At 41.2% G+C, this 11486-nt stretch overlaps 2 protein-coding genes across 2 annotated transcripts in view; both read left to right on the forward strand.

Moving 5' to 3' along the window:
- The window catches only part of LOC143296744 (tRNA (32-2'-O)-methyltransferase regulator THADA-like), a 45955-nt gene that overhangs the window by 31673 nt on the left and 2796 nt on the right, over window positions 1-11486 (forward strand). Inside the window, exons 27-35 of the mRNA XM_076608810.1 lie at window positions 548-751; window positions 2071-2327; window positions 3506-3679; window positions 4375-4480; window positions 5696-5728; window positions 7062-7183; window positions 7825-7909; window positions 9194-9287; window positions 10818-10996. Of these exons, the coding sequence (XP_076464925.1) occupies window positions 548-751; window positions 2071-2327; window positions 3506-3679; window positions 4375-4480; window positions 5696-5728; window positions 7062-7183; window positions 7825-7909; window positions 9194-9287; window positions 10818-10996 (1254 nt within the window). The remainder of the gene's footprint in view (window positions 1-547; window positions 752-2070; window positions 2328-3505; window positions 3680-4374; window positions 4481-5695; window positions 5729-7061; window positions 7184-7824; window positions 7910-9193; window positions 9288-10817; window positions 10997-11486) is intronic.
- The window catches only part of LOC143296747 (alpha-soluble NSF attachment protein-like), a 39113-nt gene continuing 38790 nt past the window's right edge, over window positions 11164-11486 (forward strand). The window contains exon 1 of the mRNA XM_076608818.1: window positions 11164-11229. The gene's annotated coding sequence lies outside the window, so the exon portion shown is untranslated. The remainder of the gene's footprint in view (window positions 11230-11486) is intronic.

The raw sequence follows: 11486 nt of genomic DNA on the forward strand, positions 1-11486 counted from the left end.
GAGGTTTGAAAGTGCAGTATAGGTACTGTTATCATTACCCCACTACTATTATATTCTTCTACTACTATGACTGTCACTGTTACCATCACTTTCAGGTAACACTGTGATTTATATGACAGCCTCCTCTGATTGAATTAGTCTCAACTCGTGTGGCTTTGTGCTGTATATATTCCAAATCAATTTTATGGATGCTGGTCATTGAATTCAGACTGCTGAGATGTTTCACTGATACAAGAAGGAAGTGAAAAAAAACATGAGTGTGCGCAATTTATTGTTGAAAAGCTCTCATATGTCCTACTTGATCAGTTGTAGCAAAACAGAGATTCACCCCACTCCCAGTCTCCCCTCTGTCCCCCTCCTACTTTTTCCTCTTCCTCTCCCATACTTCCCCAATCTTCACCTCCCCTCCCTCACCCAATTTTCACCCTCCTCCACCTACCCCTCCCCCAACCACCACTCTTGAAGTGTTATTTACAAGACTTGACAAACAAAGATAAGCATCCGGAAAGACAGTGTAAAGCATTATGTTGGTATGCTGCATGGGCAGCTTGGAAGAACGCTGCTGATCAGTTCAGCCACCTCGCTGATCGTCAGTGTTTTGGAGTCGTCTCCCCACTGCACGGACATGACTGTGCATCTGTTTGCTGCCCGCTGTGTGGTCTCCCCTGATGTGGATGTGAGATCAGCTGCGCTTGACTGCCTTTGTCACAGTCCTTCTGTCCTGAAGGAGTCTGAGGGGAAATCTCTTCAGGTGAGTCGGAACTGTTGTTGTTGCTGTTATTGCTGCTTTTAAAAACATTCTGATTCATCTTTTAAAAATACAAACATAAAGAAATGAACAACAACTTGCAAAAATAAGAAAAAAGACACATTCACACACAAAATTTTATATGAAAAAAGGCACACACATTCAAAATTATATCTCGCCCAGCACAAACACAGTTTGAAATACTTACACTTGGAATTTTGGTTGTGGGCTCAGAATTGTTGGAGCTGTAAAATAATAATAACATGATGAACTTAGAAACTGAATGTTTTCCATTTTGGATGAGTAATATTGCTCATATTTAGTTCGAAAAAAACGTTGTAGCCATAACTGTAGAAGTCAGGAAATTGTGTGTTTGAGTGAGTAATAGCTGCTCATGTTTAACATAAAAAAAATGTTTTATCCAAAAATTAATCGGTTAAGAAACTGTACACTAACTCTACTGGTGAGTAAGAACTTTTCTCCTTTAGCCTGATAATATGTCATGTCCTCAGATCTGGAATGTGTGTGTGTGTGTGTGTGTGTGTGTGTGTGTGTGTGCTCACATGATATCCAGTCTAAATAATAGATATGTGTGTTGTGTTTTGATTTCGAACTGTTCACAAGCAAAAAGATTCTTCTTGTAAGAGGAATATTTGAATCTTTTTTGTCATTTGTATATAATTTTATTCAGATTTTAAGTTCTTTTGAAATTCTTCCTTTCCACTTTGCTAGGCTTTGTTATCTCGAGTGTAGTCATTGTGATTGCCTTGACTCTGCTGCAAGCCCTCTTGTCACAAATATGTTGTAATGCTGATGTTAAGGGGAAGCAACATTTATATTGTAACTCTTCAAATATTTGTTTGTATTTGTTTTGTATTTGTATTTCTTGTTATCACAGTAGATTTCTCTGTGTGAAATTCGGGCTGCTCTCCCCAGGGAGAGCACGTTGCTATAATACAGCACCACCCATTTTTTTGTATTTTTTCCTGCGTGCAGTTTCATTTGTTTTCCCTATTGAAGTGGATTTTTCTATAGAATTTTGCCAGAACAGCCCTCTTGTTGCCATGGGTTCTTTTACGTGCGCTAAGTGCATGCTGCACACGGGACCTCGGTTTATCGTCTCATCTGAATGACTAGCGTCCAGACCACCACTCAAGGTCTAGTGGAGGGGGAGAAAATATCGGCGGCCGAGCCGTGATTCGAACCAGCGCACTCAGATTTTCTCGCTTCCTAGGCGGACGCGTTACCTCTAGGCCATCACTCCATGTCATGAAATGTCGAAAACACTGATGTGTCTTTAAGTCAGCTGTCTGTTGTTGCAGAAAAAGCTGTGGCACCAACTGCAGGAGGAAACTGACCCTTCCTGTGTCATCAGAATTTCACGGCTGCTGGTCGCCCATCACCTGGATAATCCCGCATCAGCTGATGACCTTGACATTCCCCTCTGTCCTTCTGACCTTGATGTGTTGAGGTCAAGGTTCAGTAAACTTGCCAATGTTCAGGCAGCGCTGTTCCCAGTAGAGGCTGTGGTTCTCTGCCAGGCAATGGGGGGTGCCAAGGACACAGACACACGGGAAAGGTGTGGTGTGGGGTTTGGGAGGTTTTGTTTTGTGGGAGCAGAGTTTGTGTGTGTGTGTGTGTGTGTGTGTGTGTGTGTGTGTGTGTATGTGTGTATGTTTATGTGTGAGTGAGTGAGTGTGGGCACATGCGTGCTTGCATGTATGCGTGTGTGTGCATGTGTGTGAGCGTGTTTGTGTGAGTCTCTCTGTGTGTGCGCACACACACATGCATGTATGTCTTTGTGTGTGTCTGTGTTTGTGTGTGTGTGACTCTGTGTGTGTGATGAATGTGTATATTCTTGCAGATACATTTCTTTGTTTATGTGTGTGTGTCTGTGTGTTCTTTTTCAAGGTATTGTGTGCTTTTCCTTTTAATCATGATTGTGTAGTTGCTATGAATGTCAGGATGTATGCTTTGTCTGAGGACTTTGATTTGTAGTTGCTGTAGTTTATGAAGCATGAATTTCAGATCTCGTTTGAGAAGGGGTTGTATCTCCTCTCAGAGGCTATATGATGACAACAGTCATGAAATCAAATGATAAACATCAAACACACAAGCACATTTTTTAACACACAAACACTCATGCTTGCTGATATGCATGCAGTTATGATTGTGTTTGTGTACAGGCACACTGACAGATGCCCACACATGCAGGCATGAACATGAGTGCAGATCTACACACACTTTCTCTTTGTCTTGACACACGCACTTGTGCAGAGACAAAACATATGATCATATGTGTTTTCAGACATTCACTCATATCTCTCTCCATTTTGCTCTCTGTCTCCTCACTTCTCTCACTCTGTCCCATCATGATATTCCAGTTATCCTATCCTGTCGTGACATTCCAGTTGTCCTGTCCCGTCTTGACATTCCAATTATGCTATCCTGATTTTTTTTTTTTTTTTTTGATTTTTTTTTTACCTTTTTTTTTTCTCAAGGCCTGACTAAGCATGTTGGGTTAGGCTGCTGGTCAGACATCCGCTTGGCAGATGTGGTGTAGCATATATGGATTTGACCAAACGTAGTGACGCCTCCTTGAGCTACTGATACTCATACTGATACTGATCTATCCAGTCTTGACATTCCCGTTGTCCTGTCCCATCTTGACATTCCAATTATCCCATCCTGTCTTGACATTCCAGTTATCCCATTCTGTCATGACACTCCAGGTATCCCACTCCATTGTTCTTTCAGGCTTTCACCTACATTATGTGCATGGAGTGTGCGACTGGTCGAGTTCAGCCAGTCGTGTCAAAATGAAGATTTCCGCATGGCTGCAGCACAGGCTTTGGCACTGGCTGGTCATTCGGGATTTTCTTTCTGTGCTTCATCGTCATCAGGACAAGCTGTGGACACTTTGATAGCCAGGTTTGTATCGACAGAGAAATCTGATTCTGTTTTCCAAGCAACACTTTGTGTTTACTTTCTCAGGAACTGACCGATTCTTTTGAAAGTTGATGTTCAGATCTGAAAACAAGGAGTTGTCTGAGTGTCAGTATGGAGTGGAGCATGTGTGTTGAATATTTGTATGTATTCACCATGATTGGTGATTTTTACTGTTGTTTTTCTTGTCACAGATTTTAGCATTTTTAACTTACGCCTTGTAGTCTGCCAGTTACAGTAATATAAGTGTTCAGAGTGAGGTTAGAGCCTAACAGTTTACATCTGAAAATTTAAAGATTTAGCCAATAAAGATATGAAATTGATAGCTGTATCTGTTTTTACATGGGCTGCATATCCAAACAGTGTAAGCTGATCACACAGGGCTAACCATGTAGAATGAGGGCATTTGCTGTATAATAAGGACAAGAATTCACCCTGAAACTGTCTCATAAATGACAGTTCAAAAACAGATGTTGAGTTTGTAATATCTGTACGTTTATTTGTGTAATGAGTGTATTGATGAAAAAGACATTTTATATTATTAACAGTCCATGGGCGGCAGTACCAGGATTTTGTTGACTGCCGTTGAAGCTGTTTGGCTTCTGCTCAAGTCATTGAATATTTCCAGCCTTCGCTACAGGATAGTTTGTATTTCTTGGTCTGTTGATGTTGTGTCACAGCCTGGTGGAATCCTGCATGGTTCTACTGGAGGAGACGGACAGTGACATTCGCAGAGTTGTGACTTGCTTCGTTGGACAGCTTGAGTGGAAACAGAAAGACCCAAAGGTATTAGTAATAACAACGATTATGATAATGATGATGATAATGATAATAATCATGGTAATCATGATCATCATAGTAGTAGTAATTATATCTATATAGTACTGAATCTTGTGCAGAGACAAATCAAAGCTCTTTCACTCATGACTTTCTTATGCATGCATAACCCTGAACTAGAGGGAAGAGAGACAAAACTTATTGTCATATGTAGATAGAAGGCTGGAGAAACTGTGGGCTGAAAGAGTGAGGTGGGGGAGGGTATAATTTGGAAAGAGGTGGGTTTTAAGGCCAGACTTGAAAGAGCTGAGCACAGATATTTTGCAAAGTAAAAGAGGGAGATTGTTTCCGGTGTCAGATCCAGAGGCACAGAAAGAGGGGCAGCCAGTTGTGGAGTGTTTGAATTTGGGAACACAGAAACAGAGTGGAACTGAAACCAGTTGTAAATTTGTAATAATAGTAATAATAATGAATATTTGAACACCCTATCTCTGGAGAGCCCAGAGCATTTACAAATACAATTACATATACACACATTGTCATGTTAGTTTGCCCATTGTTTGTTGTTGTTTTTTCTTGGACTTTTTTTCTTTTCTTTTTTTCTTTTTGTATTCTTTTGTTTCTTACTTGTCTGGTTGATAATTTCTCTCCAGTTTGCGTTTTTGAAAGATGGGCTGGGGTGGGCAGGAGGGGGTTATTGTTTTGCCTGACAGTACTCAAGGTTTGGATTTAAGAATATTATTCAGGACAGTTCCACCTGGCAGACTGTTACATTTTAAGTTTATTTTGTGATGACAGTGATGTTTTACAATGATTTCAAATCAAATGCTTTTATTGTGTACAGAGCCTCGTTTTGTTCTGTAACATATAATTCATGCATGCAAGATAAAATAAAAAAAACAAAAAAAACAACAACAACAAAACCTAGCAGATATAATGACTGGTCTAATCTCAAGGTTCTGTCAGTGTGTAGTTTGTACAACAAGGCTCACAGTGCCCTCTGAGTTATTTTTTGTACAGGCATTTATCAGTGTATTTATTTATTCATTTGTTAATCCATCTGTTCATTCATTTCTTCCATTATCTTCGATTGCAGTGCATGACATGACCCTTACAATGCATATATTACAGTGAAAAAGTGATTAAAAGCAATGCACACACAAAAAAAGCAAAAACTGCTTTTTACATGGCTTTTCATAATTCAGTTTGTGTGTCTTATTCCAGGTCAGTCAGATGAACACCAACCTGTGTTCCAAGGTATGTGTTTGAGAATTTGCATGTATGTGTATGGATATATGTGTGGGGGGCATGTGAGTGTGTGTGCATGTGAGTGTGTGTGTACGTGTGTGTGTATGTGTGTGTTGGTGCATGGTTTAAATGCCTTGTTGGTTAAGGAAGGAGATTTTTCCCATTTCCCAGGTTGACAGACATGCAGACCACCTGGTGTCTGAACTCCCCTTCATGTGTCCCAACCACTGTACCACCCAACCCACAGCTCTGTGGTACAGGAGTCTAAAAGCAAAAGAGGCCAGGCAAAGCTGTCTTCTGTTCTTGGGGTTTTCAGTTTCAGTTTCAGTTTCTCAAGGAGGTGTCACTGCGTTCGGACAAATCCATATACGCTACACCACATCAGCTAGGCAGATGCCTGACAGCAGCATAACCCAACGCGCTTGTCAGGCCTTGAGTGCATGCTAATATATATATGTACCTATCAGCGTGGATTTCTTTTTACATATTTGCCAGAGGACAACACTCTCGTCGCCATGGGTTCTTTTTCAGTGCGCTAAGTGCAGTGCTGCACACGGGACCTCGGTTTATCGTCTCATCCGAAAGACTAGACGCTCAGTTTTGATTTCCAGTCAAACTTTGGAGAAAGGGCGAGAGCGGGATTCGGACCCACACCCTCATGGACTCTCTGTATTGACAGCTGAGCGTCTTAACCATTCTGCCACCTTCTTCCCTTGTTCTTGGGGAACATGGCAAAACGTTGATAATGCTCATCATCAGTATGTTGTGTGTTATGTGTTTGTCAGTCTCAGGAGACAATGGAGTTGCATTCTGAGTGGTGACCGATACAGCGTGACGTGTGGCTGGACAGGCTAATTCAAGAGGGACAGTGACAGTCCCTCCCATACTGCACACAAGTGAAATCTGTCGCAGGTCTGTCTGTCTGGCTTTAGGCATTTCTTCAGTCTCTTTGTTGGGCCAGTATCTCTTTAAAGTTGGAGAGGTCTTTCTGCACTGTCTGCCTCCAGGCTGATTGTTCTGAGGCTACACCTTCCCAGGTGTTCAGGTCAACAATTAAAGCCTTCAGATCCCACTTGCAAATGTCTTTATGGTGCAGTTGAAGTCTGCCTGTGGGATGTTTCCCTTGTACAAGTTCTCTGTAAAGAAGATCCTTGGGGATCCGGACAGATTACTCACTTGTCTGCAGTGTGAGTGTGTTACTGAATGACCTGGGACTTGACTGGCTTCTTCTGGACCTTTTATGTTTATTATTTATAATTGTGTGAATTAACCATAGAAAAGAACCTTCTTTGTATGAGTACTAAAAATCTTCTTTTTTTTCTCTTTTTTTTTTGTTTTGTAGATGTTCCTGTCATACATGTGCAATGAACTTGGGCATTGTCAGACTGTGAGAAAACTGCTGCTCAGTAAATTGTACACACCTGGGGAACTGCATGCCTGTCTTCAAAAAGTGTCCCAAGCAAGGTAAATACTGCAATTTTTTCGCACCAACTTTATTTCTGTTTAGCATTGCCAGATAGTCAGCCAACAGCGTAGCAGGCTAGGTGATACTGAATTCTTGAGCTCTTTTGAAATATTGGGTATTTGTGTCAGTGTGTTCATTCAGTGATCCATTGATTAATTGTTTCATTTTTGGAGAAAGGCTGTTGCAAGCTGATTGTGTATGAAATTATTGTTGATTATTGTAATTTTAAAACCTAAATGCCTTTTAAAATTGAGTTTGTTTCTGTGCATCTTTGCACGTGACACACGTGTGTCTGTGTGTGCAATTTTTATTTGTTCACTCATTTGTGTGCAACTTAAACATTCATACATAATCTGACTTATTGACACATATGAATGTACACACATGGTCCCCACTTTTAGTTGAAAGAATTGAAATAAAAAATGAACACAAATATATACACATGCATGAGCGCACTCACACATAGACACACATACACATGCATGCATGCAAACACACATACACACTGGCACGTGTGCGCGTGCACACACACACACACACACACACACACACACACATACATGTTCTCAGAAAAGATCCAACCACAGCAAAAATATACATAATTCTTGTAATGCAATGCATTTTGTCAATTTTCTTCCAGAACACACTATCTGTTTGAGCCTGAGGAAAATACCTTCTTCTCAGAAAAGATTCATCAGCAGTTGGACATCTACAATGCTTTATCAGTAAGTGGAGAAAAATTATTTTTTTATTCTACCAAACTGCCAGACATCAAGGTTTTGTAGAGGGAGGGGAGGATGCACAGAAAATCTTCTGTACAGTGGTGGAATTGAGGATACACTGTGGTTGTGACACAGAAATCTTCTGTACAGTGGTGGAATTGAGGATACACTATGGTTGTGACACAGAAATCTTCTGTGATACACTATGGTTGTGACACAGAAATCTTCTGTACAGTGGTGGAATTGAGGATACACTGTGGTTGTGACACAGAAATCTTCTGTACAGTGGTGGAATTGAGGATACACTATGGTTGTGACACAGAAATCTTCTGTACAGTGGTGGAATTGAGGATACACTATGGTTGTGACGCACATGGTCTTTATCACAAAGCCTCTGCTTTTCCAGTATGTGTGTCCATCTGTCTGTATGTATGTGTGTGTGTGTTTGTGTGAATTTTTATATAAGAATATTTATACATAACTCCATATTTTACAGTGAAAATTAAAACGCTCTGTACTGAGTTTCTTCTTGTGGATTGTGATGATATCTGTTGTAAGTGTGCCGTTTTAGCTGAACAAATTTTCTGCTTGTCAGTAGAGGTGATCAAAGGCAACACTCTGATCTTAAACTGGATGATAAAGACATATTGTTATCATCTGTTGTGTAGATTTGAAACATTTCCTAGAATGGGACTTGCCTTCATCTGCAATTGAAATTAATAGTAAAGCCTTAGGAACACGAGTTGAGGATGTAGTCCCTAAATTCATAGATACAGACACTTGCACAGACACAGAAATACACTCACAAAGCAGCTGAACAAACACTCACTGACGCATACATATATGCATGTGTGTGCACAGCTTATATTGTGATAGAGGCACACTGACAAACATAGATACACAGACACACACAGAGACACCCAATTTGACACAAAAATGGACATAGGTGTGCGCACACACACTCTCTAATATCACTTAAAGTGGAAAGATGTAAAATTGAAGACTACACACATGCATGTACACACACACACACGCACGCACGCACGCACGCACTCACTCACACACACACACACACACACACACACACACACACACACACACACACACACACACACACACACACACACACACACACACCTTCACTCACACACACTAATTTCTTCCAAAAGGAATCGGTATACAGCAAAATGATGACAAAGTTGTTCACTTGTTTTGTTTATGTTTCAGTAGGCCCTTAAAATGACATGGTCATGTTTCAACCAGTCTCCTCTTTGATTCATTTTACAGAAGATGCACTCACAGATCCTGGACCCCAGTCTTCTTCCAGACCTCTTGCAGGAGCTGAGAACTGCCACCCCAGTTTTACGCAGCTGTGCAGAAAGTGAGTTGGTTTACATTTTAACTATAGGTACCCCAGAAAATGGAGTATGGTTGACGGGCGCAATAGCCGAGTGGTTAAAGCGTTGGACTGTCAATCTGAGGGTCCCGGGTTCAAATCACGGTGACGGCGCCTGGTGGGTAAAGGGTGGAGATTTTTACAATCTCCCAGGTCAACATATGTGCAGACCTGCTAGTGCCTGAACCCCCTTCGTGTGTATATGCAAGCAGAAGATCAAATACGCACGTTAAAGATCCTGTAATCCATGCCAGCGTTCGGTGGGTTATGGAAACAAGAATATACCCAGCATGCACACCCCCGAAAACGGAGTATGGCTGCCTACATGGCGGGGTAAAAACGGCCATACACGTAAAAGCCCACTCGTGTGCATACGAGTGAACACAGAAGAAGAGTATGGTTGTATGTATGGTGAGATAAAAAAATACATACAGCCTACTAACAGATTTGTGCAACTATGGGAGGCTCATCCTGTGGATGAAAAGATGTTTTCATCATTGCTAAAAGAAAAACACTGTTGGTAATGTGGAGGCAAATAACTCTCTTGAAGGAGCACATAGGTTGATGGAAATATTTTTTTAAATTTTGCTATAAAAGCTACATGAATTTGTTCATAGATATATATATATATATATATATTCATTACTCAAGCCCACCCAGCACATGTGCGGACTCATTACTCTATTGTAGAACACTGCAAAGAACATGTAAGATGTTTAGATTATTTCTACACAAAATATATTGCTGTAAAAGCTACATGAATTGGTTCATTTTCTTATTACTCTATTATGGAACGTTCTTATTACTCTATTATGGAACACTGCAGTGAGTATTTTACTGAATGAGTACACACATGCACATTCAGACATTAAGCTATGTGTACACCTGTGCTTACATACACAAGCTCACATACACATGCTCACATATGCTAATGACTGTTCACTTGCTCATGCATGGAAGCACAAAAGAACACACACACACACACACACACACACACACACACACACACACACACACACACACAACACACATGTACACACTCACACAACATACATGTACACACTCACATACTTACGCACACATATCCACAGGTGCACTGGCATATTCGCTGGCTCACACATGCATGAGCAAAAACATAATTGCACATGCAAATACACACACACACACAAAGTACAACACAACACAGCACGTCACAGCTACACCACACCACACAACAACACACCTCACCACACCACAAAACGTCACACCACACTACGCCACACACCACACCACAGCATACCATAACACAGACACAGCATACCATAACACACCTCACCATACCACAAAACACCACACCATACTATAACACACCTCACCATACCGTAACACAACACAGCACACAACAAAACAGCTACACCACACCACAATACAGCGTAGCTCAACACAATTACAACACATCACATCGCATGACAGTGTAACCCAACACATCACAAACCAAATCAGTATTCCCATCTTTACTGTGCACGGGTGAAACAGACCAGCAGACCTACAACGTGTGTGGAGAGCCCAGAGTGCTGGCCAGCCTGACAGGCCTGGTGATGTGGATACTGCTGGCCTCAGGCCCACCCAGTACATGTGGGGACTCACGTCACCGCAGTGAACAGCTCCCACACCCCTCTGATGATGTCTCCTCCCTGTTGACCAGCTTGGTCCAGGTAGGTTGGTTTTCAGGTTTTGTAATTATACACAGTTATGGAAGTCTGGAAAAGTCTCGGGGAAAATATGTTTTGCCTTTGGCCAAAGGAATGATTCAGCGCTTATAGCTTTTAGAGGCGTTTGATTGGCTAAGAGCGGACCGGGCAAGACAGCTCGTCTTTTCACTGTTAGCCGCGCGAAATTTGGCCAAGCAGAGCAAACCGATAGGCCTAGTTTGCATCAGTTTGACATGGTACAGTATATGACACCAAAATATGTTTTGCCTTTCAGGGTGCAGAATGGTCTAATTTTAATGAAACCGTAGACTTGTGCCATTCAGCAAAGAGCTTAATGCAGTTAAAGATATTTTTAAAATCAAGAGTGATGGAAACTGAACGTTGATACTACCAATCTCTTTAGTCAGCAGTTTAAAAATTCACCTAGGCTTTGTTTGGTATGGAAAATTTTCATTCTGGTTCGGAGGTCTTGAAAAAGTATGGAATTTTATTT

This window comes from Babylonia areolata, chromosome 21 (assembly GCF_041734735.1).
Source record: "Babylonia areolata isolate BAREFJ2019XMU chromosome 21, ASM4173473v1, whole genome shotgun sequence".
NCBI lineage: Eukaryota > Metazoa > Mollusca > Gastropoda > Neogastropoda > Buccinidae > Babylonia > Babylonia areolata.